At 44.1% G+C, this 26,156-nt stretch overlaps 1 protein-coding gene across 3 annotated transcripts; it reads left to right on the forward strand.

Annotated features, from left to right (window-relative positions):
* Positions 1 to 4,802: 4,802 nt before the first annotated feature.
* Positions 4,803 to 24,529, forward strand: LOC124048181 (myoferlin-like; the record flags this gene model as incomplete). Of its 3 annotated transcripts, XM_046368693.1 has the most annotated exon segments (50): positions 4,803 to 4,885; positions 5,183 to 5,328; positions 5,428 to 5,556; positions 5,719 to 5,781; positions 5,892 to 5,942; positions 6,083 to 6,113; positions 7,212 to 7,327; positions 9,022 to 9,148; positions 9,928 to 10,031; positions 10,136 to 10,204; positions 10,293 to 10,336; positions 10,895 to 10,977; positions 11,227 to 11,265; positions 12,040 to 12,164; positions 12,247 to 12,360; positions 12,529 to 12,706; positions 12,802 to 12,926; positions 13,019 to 13,128; positions 13,429 to 13,621; positions 13,839 to 14,126; positions 14,252 to 14,415; positions 14,775 to 14,889; positions 15,102 to 15,204; positions 15,388 to 15,527; positions 15,612 to 15,782; positions 15,935 to 16,025; positions 16,114 to 16,191; positions 16,312 to 16,493; positions 16,918 to 17,076; positions 17,187 to 17,288; positions 17,395 to 17,556; positions 17,987 to 18,149; positions 18,271 to 18,344; positions 18,479 to 18,535; positions 19,513 to 19,524; positions 19,626 to 19,724; positions 19,940 to 20,068; positions 20,263 to 20,418; positions 20,806 to 20,897; positions 21,321 to 21,491; positions 21,749 to 21,897; positions 22,078 to 22,217; positions 22,299 to 22,387; positions 22,479 to 22,574; positions 22,714 to 22,855; positions 22,967 to 23,066; positions 23,208 to 23,401; positions 23,586 to 23,695; positions 23,809 to 23,956; positions 24,094 to 24,529. In XM_046368693.1, coding segments are annotated over 50 exon segments (5,845 nt in total), but the record flags the coding sequence as incomplete, so codon positions are not given.
* Between the last annotated feature and the right edge of the window lie 1,627 nt (positions 24,530 to 26,156).

Raw genomic sequence — 26,156 nt, forward strand, 5'->3', positions numbered from 1 at the left:
TATATCAAGAGGCCTAACTTCCAGACCTGCAGTACTACATACTGCACTTCAATGTATTTTATTGTCCTAGATTGTATTGTCCGAGGCTAAAGGTGTGTCCATGACTACAGAGCAGTCAGAAAGGAGGAGAGATGGTGGAACTGGGGGCTGTGCCTGGGGTATATCATATGACTGCCCAAGGACTGTGAAAGACCCCCTTGTTAGGCTCAGACACACACACACACCAAACCTCCATTTCCCCCATTATTGTCATAGCAACTGCCACATGCTGCCCGAGTTTGCAGCTGCCATAGAAACCATGAAAGTCACCGCACTCTCTCAGAAATACACACTTCTTTCTACTTCCTTCTCTCATTCGCATGCACGCCCGCCCGCACGCACGCACGCACGCCCGCACGCACGCCCGCACACACACACACACACACACACACACACACACACACACACACACACACACACACACACACACACACACACACACACACACACACACACACACAACCCTGTAAATTAATCTGTGTTGCACAGACATATTAATCTAATTTTAAACCCTCCAGGCCAAACAGGTAAACGTCTTTCCATTTGTATTGACCATCTCTCTCGCTCTAGCTGTCTTTCTGTCCTTCTGTATCAACGACTCTCTTCTCTATCTGGCTGTCTTTCTGTATCTACGACCTCTTCTCTATCTGGCTGTCTTTCTGTATCTACGACCTCTTCTCTATCTGGCTGTCTTTCTGTATCTACGACCTCTTCTCTATCTGGCTGTCTTTCTGTATCTACGACCTCTTCTCTATCTGGCTGTCTTTCTGTATCTACGACCTCTTCTCTATCTGGCTGTCTTTCTGTATCTACGACCTCTTCTCTATCTGGCTGTCTTTCTGTCCTTCTGTATCTACGACCTCTTCTCTATCTAGCTGTCTTTCTGTCTTTCTGTATCTACGACCTCTTCTCTATCTGGCTGTCTTTCTGTATCTACGACCTCTTCTCTATCTGGCTGTCTTTCTGTGGCTGTCTTTCTGTATCTACGACCTCTTCTCTATCTGGCTGTCTTTCTGTCCTTCTGTATCTACGACCTCTTCTCTATCTAGCTGTCTTTCTGTCTTTCTGTATCTACGACCTCTTCTCTATCTGGCTGTCTTTCTGTATCTACGACCTCTTCTCTATCTGGCTGTCTTTCTGTCCTTCTGTATCTACGACCTCTTCTCTATCTGGCTGTCTTTCTGTCTTTCTGTATCTACGAACTCTTCTCTATCTGGCTGTCTTTCTTTCTGTATCTACGACCTCTTCTCTATCTGGCTGTCTTTCTGTCCTTCTGTATCTACGACCTCTTCTCTATCTGGCTGTCTTTCTGTCCTTCTGTATCTATGAACTTTTCTCTATCTGGCTGTCTTTCTGTCCTTCTGTATCTACGACCTCTTCTCTATCTGGCTGTCTTTCTGTCCTTCTGTATCTACGACCTCTTCTCTATCTGGCTGTCTATCTGTCCTTCTGTTTCTATGACCTCTTCTCTATCTGGCTGTCTTTCTGTCCTTCTGTATCTATGACATCTTCTCTATCTGGCTATCTTTCTGTCCTTCTGTATCTATGACCTCTTCTCTATCTGGCTGTCTTTCTGTATCTACGACCTCTTCTCTATCTGGCTGTCTTTCTGTACTTCTGTATCTACGACCTCTTCTCTATCTGACTGTCTTTCTGTATCTACGACCTCTTCTCTATCTGGCTGTCTTTCTGTCCTTCTGTATCTACGACCTCTTCTCTATCTGGCTGTCTTTCTGTCCTTCTGTATCTACGACCTCTTCTCTATCTGGCTGTCTTCTGTTCTGACCTCTTCTCTCTAGCTGTCTTTCTGTCTTTCTGTATCTACGACCTCTTCTCTATCTGGCTGTCTTTCTGTATCTACGACCTCTTCTCTATCTGGCTGTCTTTCTGTATCTACGACCTCTTCTCTATCTGGCTGTCTTTCTGTATCTACGACCTCTTCTCTATCTGGCTGTCTTTCTGTCTTTCTGTATCGACCTCTTCTCTATCTGGCTGTCTTTCTGTATCTACGACCTCTTCTCTATCTGGCTGTCTTTCTGTATCTACGACCTCTTCTCTATCTGGCTGTCTTTCTGTCCTTCTGTATCTACGACCTCTTCTCTATCTAGCTGTCTTTCTGTCTTCTGTATCTACGACCTCTTCTCTATCTGGTATCTACGACCTCTTCTCTGTCTTTCTGTATCTATGACCTCTTCTCTATCTGCTGCTGTCTGTTCTGTCTACGACCCTACCTATCTCTGTCTACCCTACCTGTTCTGTCTATCTGTCCTTCTGACCTATCTCTACTCTGTCTACCCTCTTCTCTGTCTGGCTGTCTTTCTGTCCCCTACCTGTTCTGTGACCTCTTCTCTATCTGGCTGTCTTTCTGTCCTTCTGTATCCCGACCTGCTCTCTATCTGGCTGTATTTCTGTCTACCACTACCTATCTCTGTCTACCCTACCTGTATTAACATGTTCTCTATCTGGCTGTCTTTCTGTACCTGTATCTACCCTGACCTCTTCTGTCTATCTGGCTGTCCTCTGTCTTCCCTACTTCTCTATTAACCTGTTCTGTCTACCCTACCTTCTCTGTCTGGCTCTACCTGTATTCTGTTCTGTCTACCCTATCTGGCTGTCTGTTCTGTACCTACAGTCACCTGCTATCTGGCTGTTCTGTCTACCCTACCTCTATCTAACTGTCTGTTCTGTCCCTGTATCTAACCTGACCTCTTGTCTATCTACCTGTCCTTCTGTATCTGACCTCTTCTCTATCCTGTATTAACCTGTTCTGTCTACCCTACCTCTGTCTACCCTACCCTACCTGCAGTCACCTGCTCTGCTGTCTGCAGTCACCTGTGTTGTCTACCCTACCTGCTCTGTCTACTCTACCTGCAGTCACCTGGTCTGTTCTCTACCTGCTCTGTCTACCCTACCTGCAGTCACCTGCTCTGTATACCCTACCTGCTTTGTCTACCCTACCTGCAGTCACCTGCTCTGTCTGTCCCTACCTGCAGTCACCTGTGCTCTCTACCCTACCTGCTCTGTCTACCCTACCTGCAGTCACCTGCTCCATCTACCCTACATGCTCAGTCTATCCTACCTGCAGTCACCTGCTCTGTCTACCCTACCTGCTCTGTCTACACTACCTGCAGTCACCTGCTCTGTCTACCCTACCTGCAGTCACCTGCTCTGTCTACCTCTTCAGTCTATCCTACTTTCTGTATCACCTCTGTCTCACCTGTTCTGTCTACCCTACCTGCTCTGTCTACCCTACCTGCAGTCACCTGCTCTGTCTACCTACCTGTCTACCCTACCTGCTCTGTCTACCCTACCCTCACCTGCTCTGTCTACCCTACCTGCAGTCACCTGTTCTGTCTACCCTACCTGCTCTGTCTACCCTACCTGCAGTCACCTACCCTACATGTCTGTCTACTCTACCTGCTCTGTCTACCCTACCTGCAGTCACCTGTTCTGTCTACCCTACCTGCTCTGTCTACCCTACCTGCTCTGTCTACCTACCTGCTCTGTCTACCCTACCTGCTCTGTCTACCCTACCTGCAGTCACCTGCTCCATCTACCCTACCTGCTCAGTCTACCCTACCTGCAGTCACCTGCTCTGTCTACCCTACCTGCTCTGTCTACCCTACCTGCAGTCACCTGCTCTGTCCACCCTACCTGCAGTCACCTGCTCTGTCTACCCTACCTGCAGTCACCTGCTCTGTCTACCCTACCTGCAGTCACCTCTGTCTACCCTACCTGCAGTCACCTGCTCTGTCTACCCTACCTGCAGTCACCTGCTCTGTCTACCCTACCTGCTCTGTCTACCCTACCTGCAGTCACCTGCTCATGTCTACCCTACCTGCTCTGTCACCCTACCTGCAGTCACCTGCTCTACCCTACCTGCTCTGTCTACCCTACCTGCAGTCACCTGCTCTGTCTACCCTACCTGCAGTCACCTGCCATGTCTACCCTACCTGCTCTGTCTACCCTACCTGCAGTCACCTGCTCCATCACCTGCTCTGTCTACCCTACCTGCAGTCACCTGCTCTGTCTACCCTACCTGCTCTGTCTACTCTACCTCCAGTCACCTGCCATGTCTACCCTACCTGCTCTGTCACCCTACCTGCAGTCACCTGCTCTGTCTACCCTACCTGCAGTCACCTGCTCTGTCTACCCTACCTGCAGTCACCTGCCATGTCTCACCTGCTGTCACCTGCTCTGTCTACCCTACCTGCAGTCACCTGCTCTGTCTACCCTACCCTACCTGCTCTGTCTACCCTACCTGCAGTCACCTGCCATGTCTACCCTACCTGCTCTGTCTACCCTACCTGCAGTCACCTGCTCTGTCTACCCTACCTGCAGTCACCTGCCATGTCTACCCTACCTGCTCTGTCTACCCTACCTGCAATCACCTGCTCTGTCTACCCTACCTGCAGTCACCTGCTCTGTCTACCCTACCTGCTCTGTCTACTCTACCTCCAGTCACCTGCCATGTCTACCCTACCTGCTCTGTCTACCCTACCTGCAGTCACCTGCTCTGTCTATCCTACCTGCAGTCACCTGCTCTGTCTATCCTACCTGCAGTCACCTACCTGCAGTCACCTGCCATGTCTACCCTACCTGCTCTGTCTACCCTACCTGAAGTCACCTGCTCTGTCTACCCTACCTTCTCTGTCTACCCTACCTGCAGTCACCTGCTCTGACTACCCTACCTGCAGTCACCTGCTCTGTCTAACCTACCTGCTCTGTCTATCCTACCTGCAGTCACCTGCCATGTCTACGAGCCTTGTTATTCATTATGATCCTCCAGCCAATGCCACTCCAAATCCAAATGACCCACAGGCAGGAGATGCTGCAGGGGATTCTGGTACGTCATATGTTCTCATAGACTTAGATAAACGACTCATTGTATCTGTTCCATTATGGTGCCTGTGAGAGCACTGGCTGTGCCATTTAGGCCATCTCCATTTTGAAGTAGTAATTTTCCTTCTTACACTACTTCTATGAGTTGGTAAACAAACTGATTGTGAAAAAGAGCTGTCTGGTATACTCGTGTTAATCCTCAATCCTTGTTACTAAAGGCAACAACTAATCTTTGTGCTGTTGATTGTACTTTATCTGGTGACTGTGGTTGAGGTTGTGCTGTGTGTGTTCGCAATGGAAGGTAGAGGTGAAGAGGGGGATGAGGACATCGCTGATGCAGGACAGAGTCCCTCTGCTCCTGGTCAGCCTGGGAACCCTAACCAAAGACTGGTCAAGAAAAACAGGAAATTGAACCGACCCCTGGCCAATAAACCTCAGGACTTTCAGGTGAATTCTGGCATAGTGGTTCTAGCATCTATCTAATCAGAAGTATGTTATGATTTGACATTGTTTTGACTCCCCTTTCTCATTATCTCTTGCCGTCAGATCCGTGTCAGGATATTAGAGGGACGACAGCTCCCTGGGAATAACATCAAACCTGTTGTGAAGGTGAATGTTTGTGGACAGACTCACAGAACAAGGATCAAGCGGGGAAACAATCCCTTCTTTGATGAGGTAAAAGGAGGCATATTGATTTCACTTAATTTGACTAAGTCTATGAGTTCTTAGCAAATGGGGAATTCTTTCTTGAGAAATGACTGCAGTTGATTTGCCCTGAAGGTTAATGTGGATTTGCTTTTCTCATTAAACCACCCAGATTCCTTTTTCTCTTTACAGATGTTCTTTTACAACGTCAACATGTTACCATCGGACCTATTTGATCAATATGTCAGCATTCGGGTAAGTTGAACTCAATGTTAGTAATATGGAACTAGCTGATCTGAACAGTCAGGTAGTACTATGTATTGCATTTCATTCTCACTCTAATAAAGAGCACTCTCCTTCTGTAGGTGTACGACTCCTTCTCTCTGAGAGCTGACAGTCTCATGGGGGAGTTCAAGGTACTCCATCTTTCCCTTCCACCTCTTACAAAAAACATTCAAGGATGAATGACCAAAGTGTCTAACTTTACATTCCATTACTCTTGACTTATGCATTTGATCAGTCTGAGGTATTTTCCATCTTCCTTTGCTTCCCACAGGTTGATGTTGGCTTCATCTATGATGAACCAGGTATGTTTGTGGTGCCTTGCACAGTATTTTTAAAATTTAGATTGTGAACTTTTCCTCCCCAATTTCGTGGTATCCAATTGTTTAGTAACTACTATCTTGTCTCATTGCTACATCTTCGGGAGAGACAAAGGTTGAAAGTCATGTGTCCTCCGATACACAAACAAACCAAGCCGCACTGCTTCTTAACACAGCGCCATCCAAACCGGAAGTCAACCGCACCAATGTGTTGGAGGAAACATCGTGCACCTGGCAACCTGGGTTAGCGCGCACTGCACCCGGCTGCCACAGGAGTCGCTGGTGCGCCACAGGAGTCGCTGGTGTCAGGACCCGGTTACGAACCCGGGTCTCCGGAGTGAGAAACAGTCACTTAACCAACTGAGCCACGAATAGTCGGCAGAACCCAGAAGATGAGGCAGACACAGCAGTACTTGAGATGGTGTATTTAATGAAGTAAAAAGTGAAGTTCTTCAGGAAAACATGTAACTCCACAACCTCAAAAGGTATCCTACAAGAACAAAGGTAATCCTCCAAGACAAAAAAGGTAAATCCACAAGGTGGAAGGTAAAGCACAAAAAGCCTCAAAAGATACTCAAAAAACAAACAAACAAGAATAAAAAAACAGAATTCCACAAGAGAGTCCACCGGGATCAACAGGAGTTCTCAGAGTACTAGGGCTGGGTGCTAACATACAAACACAGAGCAAAGAACAGAGGAAAACAAAGGGTTTAAATACAATCAGGGGAAACGAGGCACAGGTGCAAATAATAATGGGGATCAAGGGAAAACAAAAGGTCAAAAGGCACAATGGGGGCATCTAGTGACCAAAAAACGGAACAACCCTGGCCAAAACCTGACAGCTGGTGCGCGATGAGACAAGGATTTCCCTACCGGCCAAACCCTCCCTAACCCGGACGACGCCAGGCCAATTGTGCATCGCCCCACGGACCTCCCGGTCGTGGCCGGTTACGACAGAGCCTGGGCGCGAACTTTGGTGGCGCAGCTCAGCGCCACAGTATTTGCATACAATGTGTCTGTTATCCATTTCCTTAATGGGGTAAATGTTGTGCATGTGGCTGTCTGTCTCGGTCTGTCTCATAGCTCACTCTGTAATGAGGAAGTGGCTCCTCCTGAATGACCCTGATGAATCCAGTTCGGGCGCCAGAGGGTACCTTAAAGTCAGCATGTTCATCGTTGGGGCGGGAGACGAATCACTGGTACAGTAATAGTTGGGGTTACCTCTCACGGTTTCTGTTGGCATGATTCGTAACTGAATACTAATTTGGAGCATCTTAATGATCTGGATGAACCCATTCCTGTATTATGACTTTTCAGAGCTAAATACATCTCCTTGTCAGGTCACATGTACGCTACCAGTCAAAAGTTTTAGAATTTTAGTAGAATAATAGTGAAGACATCAAAAAATAACATATGGAATCATGTAGTAACCAAAAAAGTGTTAAACAAATCAAAATATATTTTATATTTGAGATTCTTCAAATAGCCACCCTTTGCCTTGATGACAGCTTTGCACACTGTTGGCATTCTCTCAACCAGCTTCAAGAGTCTTGAACGAGTTCCCACATATGCTGAGCACTTGTTGGCTCCCTTACCTTCACTCTGCGGTCCGACTCATCCCAAACCATCTCAATTGGGTTGATGTTGGGTGATTGTGGAGGCCAGGTCATCTGATGCAGCACTCCATCACTCTCCTTCTTGGTAAAATGTTCTTACACAGCCTGGAGGTGTGTTGGGTCATCGTCCTGTTGAATGATAGTCCCACTAAGCACAAACCAGATGGGATGGCGTATCACTGCAGAATGCTGTGGTAGCCATGTTGGTTGTGTGCCTTGAATTCTAATACATCAGACAGTGTCACCAGCAAAGTACTCCCACACCATAACACCTCCTCCTCCATGCTTTACTGTGGGAACCACACATGCAGAGATCATCCGTTCACCCACACCGCGTCTCACAAAGACACGGCTGTTGGAACCAAAAATCTCAAATTTAGACTCCAGACCAAAGGACACATTTCCACCGGTCTGATGTCCATTGCGCGTGTTTCTTGACCCAAGCAAGTATTTTCTTCTTATTGGTATCCTTTAGTAGTGTTTTCTTTGCAGCAATTCAACCATGAAGGCATGATTCACACAGTCTCTTCTGAACAGTTGATGTTGAGATGTTTGTTACTTGAACTCTGAGAAGGATTTATTTGGCCTGCAATTTCTGAGGCTGGTAACTGTAATGAACTTATCCTCTGCAGCAGAGGTAACTCTGGGTCTTCCTTTCCTGTGGCGGTCCTCCTGAGAGCCAGTATCATCATAGCGCTTGGTGGTTTTTGCGACTGCACTTGAAGAAACTTTCAAAGTTCTTGACATTTTCCGTATTGACTGACCTTCATGTCTTAAAGTAATGATGGACTGTCGTTTCTCTTTGCTTATCTGAGCTGTTCTTGCCATATTATGTACTTGGTCAATGACCAAATAGGACTATCTTCTGTACACCCCCTACCTTATCACAACACAACTGATTGGCTCAAACGCATTAAGAACAAAATGAATGACACAAATTGACTTTTTTAAGTAGGCATATTTGTTAATTGAAATGCATTCCACGTGACTACCTCATGAAGCTGGTTGAGAGAATGCCAAGAGTTGTCAAAGCTGTCATCAAGGCAAAGGGTGGCTATTAAAATACATACACACTTTTTTGGTTTATACATGATTCCGTATGTGTTATTTCATAGTTTTGATGTCTTCACTATTATTCTACAATATAGACAATAGTAAAAGTAAAGAAAAACCCTTGAATGAGTAGGTGATCTAAAGCTTTTGACTGGTAGTGTACTTGGAAAATACCATCTGTGCCTATCATAGTGAAGTGTGACAACAGTGTGTGGCTTCTGCAGGTAGAGAAGAGGGACATTAATGATGACCAGGATGACATAGAGAGTAACCTGCTGCTGCCAGCAGGGGTTACACTGCGATGGGTCACCCTGTCTCTCAAAGTGTTCCGGGCCGAAGACATTCCCCAGAGTATGCCACTCGTGTATATATAATGTTATGTTGCTGCTGTTGTGGTTGGCTTGTTCTGCTGCTGATGTTGTGGTTGGCTTGTTCTGCTGCTGATGTTGTGGTTGGCTTGTTCTGCTGCTGATGTTGTGGTTGGCTTGTTCTGCTGCTGATGTTGTGGTTGGCTTGTTCTGCTGCTGATGTTGTGGTTGGCTTGTTCTGCTGCTGATATTGTGGTTGGCTTGTTCTGCTGCTGATGTTGTGGTTGGCTTGTTCTGCTGCTGATGTTGTGGTTAGCTTGTTCTGCTGCTGATGTTGTGGTTGGCTTGTTCTGCTGCTGATGTTGTGGTTGGCTTGTTCTGCTGCTGATGTTGTGGTTGGCTTGTTCTGCTGCTGATGTTGTGGTTAGCTTGTTCTGCTGCTGATGTTGTGGTTGGCTTGTTCTGCTGCTGATGTTGTGGTTGGCTTGTTCTGCCGCTGATGTTGTGGTTGGCTTTTTACGCTTGAAGACTCTTCAGCCTAACTCTCAAGTGCTTTCTCTCTACGCTATAGATGGGTGCGCATCCGAACTAGCTATTCATTTAGAAGTGTCTCAATCTGTACCTTTCAAGCAAGATTGTTTCAAAGATGCAAGTAAATACATCAAAGTTAAAGGAGCTGTTCACTATTTTACTACGTGATGTTAGATGGTTCCTCACAACTGAAAGGAGAAACTGCCATAGAGAACTTACAGGTTGAGGAACCATCGAACCTCAGGTTGAAATAGTGAACTGCTCCATTAACCTGTGTGTTTTTCACCATAGTGGATGATGCCTTTATCCAGTCATTGAAGGGGATGTTTGGAGTGGATGGGGACAAGAAGAATCTAGTGGATCCTTTTGTCGAGGCTCACTTCGCTGGCAAAAGGGTATTCACATTGCTCTCCACCTAAAATTCGAAGCAAGGGGAGGATTTGTTTATTATGGAAATAGTTGTGCAGTGAAGTTGATATGTGAATGTTTATTGTTGAAGCTTTGCACACGAGTCATTGAGAAGAATGCCAACCCAGAATGGAACCAAATGCTGAATCTTCAGGTCAAGGTAAAAAAAAAAAAAAAAGCTAATACACTAGATTTCTGCTTTGGTAAATTGTGATTCAAAACGATGATCCTGTAAAATCTTTTTGCAGTTCCCCTCCATGTGTGAACGAATCAAACTGACCGTCTTTGATTGGTAAGTCAACAGCATTCCCTCCACTGAACACTTATGATGGACATACTGTATGTATCCATTTAAATCACTCCATTTGAGCCCTGGCAGTTTTCCTCTGCCTCACATCACTGCTTTATTACAGTATTCAGATGCACACCTCCTCAGTTTTTACACAAATAAGGGCCAGGAGTTTTTTCCTGGTCACAAGGGTTATAAATAACTCAGGAATGTACATAGTGTGTATTCAGCCGCTTACAGTACATTAGTGCTCGCTCCCTGCAACCTGCCTGTATGCATCTCCAGAGTGTGGTCAGTCAGTTGTTATTTGGCCTGGGAGGAACCCGGCAGTGCTATAGTATGAGTCAGACAGGCAGTCCCTCCCTGTTCCAGGCTGGGATCCTGTTGGCAGGGAAACACCTCTGTAACCTCAGTCTGTTGCGACAGGGAAAAGTGGGAATCGTAGGAAATGGGTGCAAGTCAAAGATTAGGAAAACAATGTGTCCCCTAAATGTGATGAAAGTGAAGTTCATTCACATTGGTGGGTGTGAATGTCATATTGATATCGCACCTCTTATGCAGGGATCGCCTGACGAGGAATGACTCGATTGGCACCATATACTTGAATCTGGCCAAAATAGCATCCTCTGGTGGCGAAGTTCAAGGTATGGTTCTCGTATTAATTACACCACACCACACTGTCTTTCTCCCTTTCACAATATCTATAGCTCAAGGATATGATTTCTATGCCATTGTCATTGTAGCTTCTAGTATAATGGTGTTTTTTTTTGTATAATTACACTATGTCCATTCACTTTGGTTGATAAATGAACAGATGAACTCTATTCATCTCTATACTCAGTTGTAACTGTCTAATATAGAGTACATGCACTTGTCTTTTTCTCTTGGTATAGACAAACATGCGGGATATGGGTTCTCGCCATCACTTGAAGGTTCAATTAATGAATAGATATGTGGTGAATTGTTAAAGTATTGTCCAGTGCAAAAATCTGTCTTCTTTTGGCCCCGTATCTCTAACAAGTTGTATTATTTTATACATCACATTAGTAAATTCCACTGATTCTAGCCCAGCATGACATTTCAAGGAATTTCGAATGGAGATAAAGGAATTTTGAATGGTTCTAATTTGACCCCCAGACAATGATTACGGCATTGGAGGTTACTTTGAGAATGTGTGAATGCCGTGAGTTGTGCCCGGTCCACTAATTTCTGTAGCCCTTTGAGTACAATAGTAGGATATTTGAATGAAGTAAACACACATATCAGTTCATAGTTGACCTTCCTCGGTACTCAAAAGGTTACAGCAAAACAATTTTGCTTTGCCTTTAACCCTTGATATTCAGTCATACATGTGTGATTACATTTGCATGCTTTGTTCGTGCTGTTATAGAGTTGACTGCTCTCCTTTTTTGTGTGTGTCATTGATGGAGAACAAGCTCCGTTGCTTCATTTGCGGCATGTGTTGCATTTCTGAGTTGCTGTGTGAGGCTGACATTCTTTGCGTAACCTAACACACAAAACTGCATATGACTCCTGTGAGTTTGCCTGGGCAGATACCCTAACTGTAGTTTTTGAAGATTTGCTAGCCCTATGTGCCATGTCCACTATTCTCCATCCAAGACATCAGCTTCTGACATGCAGAACTAACTCCACAGTAGCTCATCATTTCGAGACATTGGTAAAAAAAAACATGATTTCCTCCACAGGGAAGACTGGGGAGTCTGAGGTGGGTTTCCTGCCCGCCTTTGGGCCTTGCTATATCAACATGTATGGGAGTCCCAGAGAGTTCACTGGGCTTCCTGACCCCTACGAAGAGCTCAACTATGGCAAAGTAGGTCCTGCAAGGGAATTTAAAACTTCTCTCCATCTCTGAGCTTGACATTGAAAATGACCTATGCATTTATTTTTGACAGGGTGAAGGGGTGGCCTATCGAGGAAGAATCCTGGTTGAGCTCTCAACTAAACTGGAAGGCAAGGCTGACAAGACTGTAGAAGAGATCCCTAGTGATGACATCTTGGTGGCCCAGGTACTGTAACCTATACCCCAATTACTTGATACATTTTACTTTAAAAACAACAACTTTAGCCTTACCTACAGGTATATCCTGTTTTGGTGTAGATTTCCAAGAAACAAATACATGCTACATTTTAGTTTTTTTTTTCTATCTAAACTAAACATTTTATCTTCTGATCAGAAATACCAGCGCAGGAGGAAGTACTGTTTGTGTGTAGTGTTCCATAGTGCCAGCATGCTTCAGGAACCTGGCGAACCAATCCAGTTTGAGGTCAGCATTGGCAACTATGGCAACAAGCTGGACACTACCTGTAAACCACTGGCCTCCACTACCCAGTACAGCTGTGCTGTGTTTGATGGTAAGGGCTCAAGCCACCTTAGGAACCCAATTAATCTGGTTTTTGGTACCTCAACAAGAATCTTTGAATTGGACTCATTTGTTTATTTTCAACAGGTAACCACTACTATTACCTGCCCTGGGCTAATGCCAAACCAGTGGTTGTCATTACATCATTCTGGGAGGACATCAGTCACCGTTTGGATGCAGTCAACATCATTCTGTACATAGCTGAACATCTGGTACGAGATGCAGATTTGTGCACCAATTTACCAGTTTGAATGCCTACAATGTATGAATACAGTGTAAAATTGTAGTCTATTGCTCCTTTCAGCAATCTAACATCACTGCGATGAAGTTGGCCATCTTGGCTAAAGTCCCCGAAAACCGTCTGGCTGAGATCTGGCTGAGGCTGGTAAATCAGGTGATCGAGGACCTCAGCAGGTAAATTTAATTAGTCAACATTGGGATAATCTGAGTTTCAAAGATCTAGCATAAACACAGAAATGATGACTCCTAACCCAGCATGTGTATCTAACCCAATTCCCATCATACCAATGTGTTTTTAAATATGTTTTATTTACTGTGTAAATTGTTCAACTGAATCATTGTGCATAGAGTTGTATGGTTTGTTAAACTTTGAAATCAATGTTTTTTGTTCGGCATACATTTTAAAGTACTTTTTTTATAGTAGTTCCGTTACTGTGGAATTACCCATATCTAACCAAATCCCCATCATACCAGTTTGAAAGTGCCAGAGCTGGAGGGCCACTCAAACCTGACCTCCCTGGACATCCAGATGAAGAAGCTACGTGACAGCACCCTGCAGACGATCATGGAGGGGGCCAAGAGCATGAGAGAGGAGGCGACTGAGATCAAGGATACCCTGGGGGACATCGAGGGCTGGCTGGACAAACTGAAGCAGCTCGCTGAGGAGGTAGGTCAGAGTTCAAGCTGTTTGTCTGACCATGAAAAATAATAATGGCAAGCTGCTATCAATAATCAGAGACTATAATGGCCAAATATTTTGACTTTAGTCTCTTTTCACTTTTCATGTACAATGCCCTCTAAATTACCCTTGAAGGTAGATATAGAGTTGTGTGTTGTTGTATTAAAACTGGGGATGTACAGTAATTGACATGGTGTCTCTCCAGCCCCAGAACAGCATGCCTGACGTGATCATCTGGATGCTGAGGGGGGAGAAGAGAGTAGCGTACAGCCGCATCCCAGCCTACCAGCTGCTCTACTCCACCTACAGCGAACAGGCCTGTGGACAGTTCTGTGGCAGGACCAGGAATGTCTTCATGCAGTACCCTATGGATAAAAACAAGGGTCTGAAGGTTCCAGTCCAGATCAGAGTCAACATGTGGCTGGGCCTGTCTGCAGACGAGAAAAAGTTCAACAATTTCTCAGAAGGGACGTTCAGTGTGTTTGCTGAATTGGTATGTTTCTATTAAAATGACTCATCTTTCTTTTTGAGTGTTGAACTTGATAGTAATGGAGAATATCGTTGTATAATGTATATGAATGGCCAATGAAGTGACCTGTGTGTTTTCCCCTTTGGCAGTATGAGAATCAGGCCTACATGCTGGGGAAGTGGGGAACTACCGGTCTGGGTTTACGCTACAAATGCTCTGATGTGACTGGCAAGCTGAAGCTGAAACAAGAGAACTTCATTCCCCCGCGAGGCTGGGAGTGGGAGGGAGACTGGTTCATAGACCCAGAAAAGGGGTAAGACTGGTTTGTTTACAATTTTACTGAATTCCACCGTTGTAGAAAAACACATAATCAGCCCTCTTTATCACAATCAAAGGAAATGGGCTGGTTCTGCTTCACTCTCCCCTGGCGAGACCAGTCATGTTCAGTAGGTTGGGCACACTGTAGTGAAATGGTAAACAAAAATAATTTTCTTATTGGGCAAGTCTAGGTAGTCCATCCCTGTTTCAGTCTGTTTTCTTCCCTTTGGTTCATAATGAACATGACCCAGCTATCAGTTCTCTGGTTATTAGCATTTTTCTCCTTCCATCAACCATCCGTTAGTGAGGAGTGTTGAGTGTGTAATAAAATCTCTTTCTGTGTGGCTGGACCAGTCTGTTGACAGAGGCAGATGCGGGACACACTGAGTTCATGGATGAAGTCTTCCAGAATGAGACTCGCTACCCCGGGGGAGAGTGGAAGCCTGCCACTGAGCCCTACACTGACGTGGTTAGGAAAAACACACACCATTTAGTGTCTCTACAAAAATCATGACCATGTGTATTCATACCGCTGGCTTGGATGCAATAAAATTATATAAAAACAGGATCATTATTTAGTACAATGAATGCTTAGATTCCCCTATTCAGTTTGGGCTTCCTGTAGCTCTGGCATGGTAGAAGGTGTCCAGGCTTCTCAGGCGTTGTTGGTTGTGTTTGCAGAATGGGGAGAAGACCCACACACCAGAGGAAATTGAGTGTCCTGCAGGCTGGAGCTGGGGGGATGAGTGGACCGTAGATGAAAACAGGGCTGTGGACGAGAAAGGTCTGCTCTCACACTGACCTCTACAACACTGCTTGCCCTTGCAGTGGAAAACGTGACTTTAAATTGGGATTTCTAATGTGTCTTGTCCTCATTTACACCTCATGCAATCGACTTCTGTAAGAATGACCTGTAGTATTTTCAAGCATTGTGTATACATTTCTAATGGATTTATTCTGAATGCAGGCTGGGAGTATGGAATCACCATCCCTCCAGATGACAAACCCAAGTCTTGGGTGCCAGCAGAGAAAATGTACCACGTCCACCGACGGAGGAGAGTATTCAGGCCCAGGAAGAGAACATCAGCTGCTGTTACAACCACTGAGGTCAGTGCACCGTGCCAGTAGGAAACAATTTGTCTTGAGAGATAATCAAATGTTGTGGATGTCAAATATTTCCCCCATTTTCAGAAGCGAGACCCAGGAGACCCAGAAGGCTGGGAGTTCTCCTCTCTGATTGGCTGGAAGTTCCACAGGCAGGAGCGTTCAGCCGACACAATCCGACGCAGACGCTGGAGGAGGAAAATGGCCCCTGCTGGCCGCCTGGGGGCATCCGCCATATTCAAACTGGAGGGGGCGCTGGTGAGCAACTGGACAACTCTGGTCCACAGGGGCTGCAGCTTCTGCTGGTTTCCTCTTCTCCCTGGCATGAAGACACTATGTGTTGTCTGTCCCTGTTGTCGAGTAAGATGCATTATTGATTCATTTGGAGGAATTCTTGATTGTCTTTGCAGGGGGTTGATGTAGATGAGAAAAAAAAAGATGAGGTTGATGCCTCCAAGCTCTTTGGTGCCAATACTCCTACTGTGTCCTGTTCGTTTGACAGTGAGTGCTTTAATTATACATAGTCGGCATGGATCTTTCTCTCTGTTTGTGATGCTGGCTTAAACCGTGGGTGGTTTTCTTTCTTTAGGCTCACACCTCTACCACCTTCGCGTCTACGTTTACCAGGCCAGGAACCTTATTGCCATGGACAAAGACAGCTTCTCGGGTCTGCACGTCTCCTTGTCAAAAGCATGTTTTGATTTAGTGAAAGTTGACACGATGTGACATATTATGAAAATGTGGACGTATTATCTAACACACAAAACATTTTCCCCTCTTGTCCTAGATCCATATGCCCATGTGTCCTTCCTGCACATGAGTAAAACCACAGAGACCATAAAAGCTACCCTGAACCCCACGTGGGACCAGACCCTGATCTTCCAGGATGTGGAGATCTACGGGGACCCGCAGAAAATCGCCCAGTATCCCCCTGACGTGGTGCTGGAGTTCTATGACAAGGACCAGGTGGTGGGTGTGATCAAAGTCCCTTCAGTCACTCAGGTTAAAGATGCACTATGCAAAAATCGCTCCTCCATTTCCTGGTTGCTAGAATCCTAATAGGTCGCCTAATTTCTGAATGTGTGACAAAACAGGCAAGTATAGTGTAGAGAATCACAGTGCCATCTAAACCACTGTGAAAAAAATCTAATGAAAATAATAATAATACAAAACCGAAAGTAAAAGACGCAAAAAACGAAACTTAAGAACGGCAAGCATAGAAATAGCGCACATTGAATAGATCTCCCGCTTCTTAGACTTGCTTTCAACGAGAATGTGAATTTGGGTCAGGTCGTCCAGAAAGTTCCATACTGTAGCTTTAAGAGTTATCAATATAGTGCCCTATTAACTGTGATTGTCATTCTGGTGGTTAAAATGTTGCACTCTGCCCCAGGGGAAAGATGAGCTATTGGGCCGGAGCGTGTGTGTCCCCCTGGTGAAACTGAACCCCGGCATGGACCAGACCCCCAAACTGCTCTGGTCCCCCATCATACAGAAGGACCAGCGGGCTGGAGAGGTGCTGGTGGCTGCTGAGCTCATCCTGAAGGATAAGGTGCAGCAGCAGAAGAGGATGTGAAGGAGTAGCAGTATTAGTTAGTGGGGTAGGCCTATAGGAAAAGGGGTGATGTGGATTGTGAAAACACTCTCCCTCTGTGTCTCCAGGGTAACGAGACGGAGCTCCCTCTGGCCCCTCCCAAGAGGGCGGAGAATCTGTACATGGTGCCTCAGGGGATACGGCCTGTGGTGCAGCTCATGGCTATTGAGGTAAACTGCAATACTTCAGTAATGTTATAACTTCCCACAGAAATGTACCTGCTATTTCCCACTTTCCACAGTATGTATTTTGTTACCCAGTGTGTGTTTGTTTCAGATTCTGGCCTGGGGGTTGCGCAACATGAAGCCCTACCAGTTGGCCACTGTGGCCTCCCCTAGCCTGGTGGTAGAGTGTGGAGGGGAGATGGTCCAGTCTGCTGTCATCAAGAACATGAAGAAGTGCCCCAACTTTCCTGGATCTGTCCTCTTCTTTAAAGTGGTAAGAGCGGCTTGCTTGGGGTCTCACAGGCATGAGTGCTGTTCTTTTGTTACATTTTTACACCGTGCCAATGGATGGGTGCTTATATTTGTCCTGTTTCACGCGTTTACAAGTGTGTATTATACACGTGTGAAAGGGAAATGTGTTTTTGGCAAATCCCTACTCCCTCTGAGACACTCTCGGAGAGGGGGGATCATTGCCAGGGTAATCCATTATCAACAGCGACCCTGGAGCAATTAGGTTAACTGCCTTGCTCAAGGGCACATCAGCAGATATTTCACATTGTCAGCTCGGGGATTCAAATTGGCGACCTTTCGGTTACTGGCCCCACACTCTAACCACTAGGATATCTGTGCTACATTTGTGTAGGCATCCTCTCATTTTCTCACTCAGCGTATCAAGTTCAAGATTGTCATATCTTCATCCTCAGCTTCTTCCCAAAGAGGAGATGTACACACCTCCCATCGTGCTGAAGGTGATCGACCACAGGCCATTTGGCAGGAAGCCAGTGGTTGGACAGTGTACCATAGACACTCTGGAGGAGTTTCGCTGTGACCCCTACGTCATCCAGAAGTCATCCATGTCCTCCAAAAGTAACTATTCTCTTCCTCTGACTCGCTTACTTATTACACGTGCATACTACCACCCTGTGGTGAAATTGAAATGATTTATCAACAAATATGAGATAAAAAATGGTCTATCTCTCTTTGTCAGTGGCTTTGATGGCTGCTTTTCCTCACGACACCAGAATTGACATGGAAGACAGGAGGCCTCTGCTTGAAGCTCAGGTATACTTTATCATTCTAATAGGAATCCCCTCTCAAATTCACCATATTTTGTTACGCTCTCTTATGGTAGCTTTTAAGATCTATTCCATCTAATAATAGAGTCCGAATTTCATAGTCGATACTCTGACTTGCAGTTTGTGTACAGCATGTCAGCAGCAGTCAACAAAATGGCCACCACTACTTCTCGTCTTGTATGTATGGTCATCTGTAGTTCAACTCTACAGGCTGGACAATGACACCGCAGGGTTGAGGGAGCCTCACTGATACATGTTTATATAGAGAGATAAAATGACAGATACGGAAGGAATGAGTATGAGCAGAGTCAAAATGTGTGATTCATCCAAAGAAGTAAATCAAAATGAGATATAATTAAATTCAACTTTAAACCTGTATTTAAAGATTAACGTTTGAGTTTAAACAAAAAAACGGACATCTCTGTCTGACCTTATTCAGAACCAAGCAAAATAAACAACATTGAAACTATATTATTTTGTTATATTATTTTGACTTTGCTTTCTCACATCTTGCTTACTCATTTCAATATTCCAAATTTGCAACTGATATTACTGATCAGGGGAACATCTTAAATTGAGTATCATAATTTAAAGTTATGTTACTTAAAATAACAGAACTGAAAATTATACCATTACCATTTTAATCAATTATCAACTTTCTAGACAATCTTAGCTCATGCACTAACAGTTCATTCAATAATGATTCAATTGTGAAATTGGATCACAATCGGGGATCATTGCATCAAACTGTAAAATCATTGTATCAAATAAGTATGCCGAGTTTTTCCTTCACTCCACAACAGATTTTATACAATCTACCAGATTGATCATGCATGTGAAACCGTTTTAGATGATTCCAATGATTGACATGATTCATGTAACACCGATTTACAAATTCACTAGCTGGCATGATATTCAGAGAATCTCAATTGCATTTCCTTGAATCCTTGCTTCCTCTTCCCTCGCTTCGTTCACAAAACCCATTGGATGAGAAAGACCAAGGTCCATCCCCTCTGACGTTCTCCGCAAATAGGGTTTTGAGAAAGAGGCGAGGAGAGCGGACGCGTGCAATCAAGGAAATGCAATTAAGGTTCTCCAATTGACTTGATACCTTGTTTACTTATCTGTCCTTTCATCCCCTTCTTCCTTAAAAGCATGCAGAGAAGGTGAGATATGGAAACTTTACATACATCTCTCTATCACATAAGGAGCACTCTGTGACATACGGTCTTGAATTTAATACTATCTTCACTTTTTTTTACATTAGGAGAAGGAGACAGTTGATTGGTGGAGTAAATTCTACGCTTCCATTGGAGATCATGAGAAGTGCCGTCCTTACCTTCAGAAAGGATATGACACTTTGAAGGTGAAGTCTTGATGTCTCACACAGAATACACCTATGCTGCATACATCTGAAGTAACTCCAATAATTAGTTTGCATTTAGTTTTTCCTTCCTGGACTCAAATTGAATAACTGATTTATAAGAATTTTGCTACACTCGCATTAACATCTGCTAACCATGTGTATGTGACCAATAAAATGTTAATGTGAAATACAATTGTCTACATCTCTGTTTTCAGGTGTATGATAAGGAACTGGAGAATGTTCCTGAGTTCAAACAACTCACCGATTTCTGCAACACCTTCAAACTGCAGAGAGGCAAGAATGAAGATGAGGAGGATGATCCATCCGTCGTTGGAGAATTCAAGGTGGAACAGCAGTTTCACTATTATTTCACAAATTCCATATGCATGCTCGTACATGCCTCCATACATGTGCATAACCACATTGGCTCAACAAGATAGAACGCATCATAAATCAGGCTACCGATCCCTTTCTAGTGGTAGAGTTAAGGCATTGCTACCTGTCAGTGATGGCTGATGACGGATGACTGTGTTTTCAGGGCTCTTTTAAGGTGTACCCTCTATCAGATGACCCGGGTGTGGCTCCTCCTCCTCGCCAGTTCCGTGAGCTGCCTGAAAGCGGGCCTCAGGAGTGCCTGGTCAGGATCTATGTGGTCAGAGGCATCGACCTGCAGCCCAAGGACAACAACGGTCAGGTTAGTCCAGCGCCGTGACCTTGGAATTCTATCTGCGAAAAGATGATTCTGAGATAATTGGCTTGAAAGTTCCGAACCCTCATTGGTTTGAATGGTGTGAGCAATTCTCATTTTGTACTCTTTTTGACATGAATTGGGGTATTTAAAGTACCATATAGGTGGAGAACGTTGCACAGAAAAAGGTTACGTCAATAACTGAGTTTTGCCAAAAATGGCAAAGTTTTATTGTCACATGCACAAGTAGAGTGAAATGCTTAACTTGCATGCTCTATGTAACCTTAGAATTCTAAGCTCTCACACTGTGCATTGCCAGGTTGCTGTTCTCTTACCTACTTTTCTATACTTGATGATGACATGTTGTTTTCTAAATGTGCCATTCCTTTACAGTGTGATCCCTATATCAAGATTTCCCTGGGAAAGAAGTCAATTGAGGACCGAGATAACTACTTACCAAATACCACCAACCCTGTTTTTGGAAGGTAAAATCTCACATTCATTTAAAGTGGCAATATGTTACTTTTTGGGCGACCTGACCAAATTCACATAGAAATGTGAGTTATAGATCTATCATTCTACTTGAAAGCAAGTCTAAGAAGCGGTAGATATGTTCTATGTGGGCTATTCTTCCCAATCTTAAATTTTGTTTTTGCGTCTTTTACTTTCGGTTTTGTACACCAGCTGAAACAACAATATTTCTGATAATGGAAAATATATTTCCACAGCAGTTTGGATGGTACAATGATTTTCTACACTATACTATATTATTTTGTCACATAAACTGAAATTAGGTAAACTATTAGAGTTGTAGCAACCAGGAAATGCCATAGCGATTTCTGCATAGTACAACTTGAAACGGTATTTATATTATTCAACTCTACACTTATACCACACCTCTTTTGCAGAATGTTTGAGATGTCATGTTTTCTGCCTCAAGACAAAGACCTGAAGATCTCAGTGTATGACTATGATCTGCTGACCCGCGATGAGAAAGTGGGAGAGACAGTGATTGACCTGGAGAACCGCTTCCTGTCACGTTTTGGCTCCTACTGTGGCCTGCCTCAGACATACTGCATGTGAGGAGACTTGTTCCTGCTGTACATTTTATGTCATAGTTCACATCAAAAAAAATCTAAATTTGTCAGACATTTTCAGAACTCTAAATTGGTGTTGATATGAGTCATAGTGTCATGCCATCTGTTGTGTAGGTCCAGATAGCAACTACATTCCTCAATCTGAAATGAATGAGAAAGATAGGCACTCTAATTTAATTGAGCCCATAATCATTATGGGGGACTCTGATTGATTGGCTGTGTTGATCTTCATGAAACAGCTCTGGAATCAACCAATGGCGTGACCATCTGAAGCCCTCTCAGATCCTTCAGAACCTGGCCCGCCTCAAAGGCGTCCCTCCACCCAGGTTAGAAGATGATGGCAAAGCACTGTCATTCAATGGGACTCAGTACACCCTGGCTCAATTTGGTAATTCATATGCTGTTTTTTTTATGGACTTTTCATAACGTTCAACTTTAATTTTAGGGACATGAGGACCAGAGTATGTTTTGTGTGACATGAGTAGGGCCTGTAGTGTTTTTTTCCTGACCAGCAAAAAAAACATGGACCCTAAATATGAGGTAACTCACGTTTACCATCTACATTTAGAGGCCAACAAAGAGATCCACCAGCACTTGGGTCCTGCCGACGAACGGATCTCTCTGCACGTGCTCAGAACACATGGACTGGTGCCTGAGCATGTGGAGACAAGGACACTGTTCAGCAGCTTCCAGCCCCAACTTTCTCAGGTCACTATCCATGTTGTCTTCCTCTTTATCTTCAATATGTCTCCATATCTGAGACTAACTGTATTTGCCCCTGACTTATAGGGATGCCTTCAAATGTGGGTGGATGTTTTCCCCAAAAACATGGGCCTTCCTGGACCTCCCTTCGACATTGTGCCACGCAAGGCCAAGAAGTAAGGAGAATCATTTCACAATTTGGTATTTCAAAATGATCTAGTCTATAATCTTCTATTCTATTCATGAATACCATGTCTCCATTTAAAGGTATTTCCTGCGAGCTGTTGTTTGGAACACCTCTGATGTCATTCTGGACGAAACTAGTATTACTGGGGAGCGCATGAGTGATATCTACGTCAAAGGGTATCCGTGTTGAAATGTTTTTTTTTAAAGCGATATTAGGATCTGACTATTACCATGGCAGCCATGCATATAACACACTTGTGGTTTGTTCAAACACGTGAAAACCTAAATGAATTAACCAGTTAGTCTGTCGGTCCAGCTGGATGCCAGGTATGGAGGAGGACAAGCAGAAGACCGACGTCCACTACAGGTCTCTGGACGGGGACGGCAACTTCAACTGGAGGTTCGTCTTTGGCTTTGAATACCTGCCCGCTGAACAGCTGTGTCTGGTCTCCAAGAAGGTGTGTTTAGGCTCGAGAAACAATTACAAACGGAATAGTGTGGTAAGACAAAAATTGAGGTACATTTCATTTGCCGCCAATTTTGTCAGTCTTGCTTATTTTTTTCAACAGGAGCACTTCTGGAGTCTAGACAAAACAGAGTTCAGGATACCCCCCAAGTTGATTGTTCAAATTTGGGATAATGACAAGTTCTCATTGGATGATTACCTGGGTGAGACATTTCTTTAGCACTATGAATTACCGTACAATACTTTCTTTCAACCAAAAATGACCATATGATAATTTTTGCTCCAGCTGATCAAATCAGCTATTTAACACATGGTCCTGAAATGGTCTTCTGGTCATTGTACAGGCACGGTAGAGCTGGATCTCCGTAAACTTACCCCTCCGGCCAAGGTTTCAAAGACGTGCAACCTGAGTATGATGGAGGAGGTGATGGATGCACGACCACCCAAATCCGACCTGGCCAATTCGCTGTTCGCTCAGAAGTCTGTTAGAGGCTGGTGGCCATGTGTCACTGAACAGGATGGGAAGAAAGTCCTTGGTGTGAGTACAGCTAAGAGGTCATTCATTTTAAACGGACAAAATCAAGAGTATATAAATCAACTTGGTTTAGCTGTAATCTTATATTCAACCATGTTTAGTATATCTAAAGAAGGTTACTACTTTGCAAATTACAGACTATATACATTGTGTGGAATAAATCTGAATTAACATCTGTTATGTTTAGGGGAAGGTTGAGATGACTCTGGAAATCGTGTCTGAGAAGGAAGTGGACGAAAAGCCTGCTGGGAAGGGCAGGGATGAACCCAACATGAACCCAAAGCTTGACTTCCCTAAGTAAGGATTTCCACTCTTCTGTGTATATTCACCCTTTTATAGGCCTAATGGAGATGTATACCTCCGATATCGACCATATTAAACTGTCTCCTCCTCTCTTCCAACATCAACAGGCGTCCGGACACGTCCTTCTTTTGGTTTACGAACCCCTGTAAGACCATGAAGTTCATTGTGTGGCGCAGATTCAAGTGGCTTTTCATTGGACTGATCCTACTGATTCTAGTGCTGCTCTTCGTCGGAATCCTGTTGTACTCTTTACCGGTAAGAACAGGCGGGAGGGGATACTGTTCAATTAAACTGTGTTAAATGAAATTCACATTAATGAAATAACAAACACACAGATTGCGTACATTTTGATGTGATTAATGCTTGCCTAATTACAATTTTTCTCATTCCAGAACTACATTTCAATGAAAATTGTGAAGCCATTCAAATGAAAACGCCATATTTAGCTCTTATGTCAAGAAGAACAGAGACCAAAGTCTTCCAATGTATTTTCAACCAAAAATATCATGACTATTTTTATGTATTCTAAACTGTATTTGTGTAATATTTTCCCACAGAATGCATAATTAGTATATTGTTCAAACCAACCTCTGACATAATTATATTATCTTTGCACAAGTTAATCAGCATTCCTTGAACCTTATGTACTTAAAATCTTTTTAATGGATGCTCTGTGCTTTGTAATGAAAATTTATGTGGTCATATACACACTGATTCTTTAAATAAATGATTGTTTTAAGGCCCTAATGAGTGATGATCAGTAGACCAATTGCATTGGGGGTCTTTGTGGTTATACAGTATATACTGAATAAAAATATAAATGCAACATGTAAAGTGTTGGTTTCATGAGCTGAAATAAAATATCCCTGAATTTTTCCATACACACAAAAAGTTTATTTCTATCATATTGTACACAAATTAGTTTACATCCCTGTTAGTGAAGATTTGTCTTTTGCCGAGATACGCCACACCTGTCAGGTGAATGAATTTTCAAGAAGCTGATTAAGCAGCATGATCATTGCACAGGCGCACTTTGTGCTGGGGACAATAAAAAGCTGCACAACACAATGTCACAGATGTCTTACGTTTTGAAGGAGCATGCAATTGGTATGCTGACTGCAGGTATGTCCACCAGAGCAGTTACCAGAGAATTGAATGTTCATTTCTCTACCATAAGCCACCTCCAACATCGTATTAGAGAATTTGGCAGTACGTTCAACCAGCCTCACAACCGCAGACCACGTGGTACCATGCCAGCCCAGGACCTCCACATCCGGCTTCCTCACTTGTGGGATTGTCTGATACCTGCCACCTAGACAGCTGATGAAACTGTTGGTTTGCACAATTGAAGAATTTCTGCACAAACTGTCAGAAACTCTCTCAGGTAAGCTCATCTGCTTGCTCATCGTCCTCCCCAGGGTCTTGACATGACTGCAGTTCGGCATTTTAACCGACCTCAGTGGGAAAATGCTCACCTTCAATGGCTACTGGCATGCTGGAGAAGTGTGCTCTTCACAGATTAATCCCGGTTTCAACAGGACCGGCAGATGGCAGACAGAGTGTATGGCGTCATGTGGGCGAGCGGTTTTCTGATGTCAACGTTGTGAACAGAGTGCCCCATGGTGGCAGTGATTTTCATTTTTAAAATGTATTTAACCTTTATTTAACTAGGCAAGTCAGTGACGAACCAATTCTTATTCTCAAAATGACAGCCTACCGGGGTACAGTGGGTTAACTGCCTTGTTCAGGGGCAGAACGACAGATTTTTACCTTATCAGCTCGGGGATTTCAATCCAGCAACCTTTCGGGTTACTGGCCCAACGCTCTAACCACTAGGCTACCTGCTGGGTTATGATATGGGCAGCATTAAGCTATGGACAACTAACACAATTGCATTTTATCAATGGCAATTTGAATGCACAGAGATACTGTGAGGAAATCCTGAGGGTCATTGTCATACCATTCATGATGATGCACAGCCCCATGTTGCAAGGATCTGTACACAATTCCTGGAAGCTGAAAATGTCCCAGTTCTTCCATGGCCTGCATACTCGCCAGACATGTTACCCATTGAGCAAGTTTGGAATGCTCTGGATCGATGTGTATGACAGCGTGTTACAGTTCCCGCCAATATCTAGTAAATTCACACAGCCATTGAAGAGGAGTGGGACTACAATCAACAGCCTGATCAACTCTATGCGAAGAAATGTCATGCTGCATGTGGCAAATGGTGGTTACACAAGACACTGACTGGTTTTCTGATCCATGCCCATCAGAGATACTTCTTTTTTAAGGTATCTGTGACCAACAGATGCATATGTATCTGTATTTCCAGTCATGTAAAATCCATAGATTAGGGCCTAATGAATTTATTTCAATTGACTGATTTCCTTTAATTTACTGTAACTCAGTAAAATCTTTAATATTGTTGCATGTTGCGTTTATATTTTTGTTC

Source organism: Oncorhynchus gorbuscha, linkage group LG11 (genome assembly GCF_021184085.1).
Source record: "Oncorhynchus gorbuscha isolate QuinsamMale2020 ecotype Even-year linkage group LG11, OgorEven_v1.0, whole genome shotgun sequence".
Taxonomy (NCBI): Eukaryota; Metazoa; Chordata; class Actinopteri; order Salmoniformes; family Salmonidae; genus Oncorhynchus; species Oncorhynchus gorbuscha.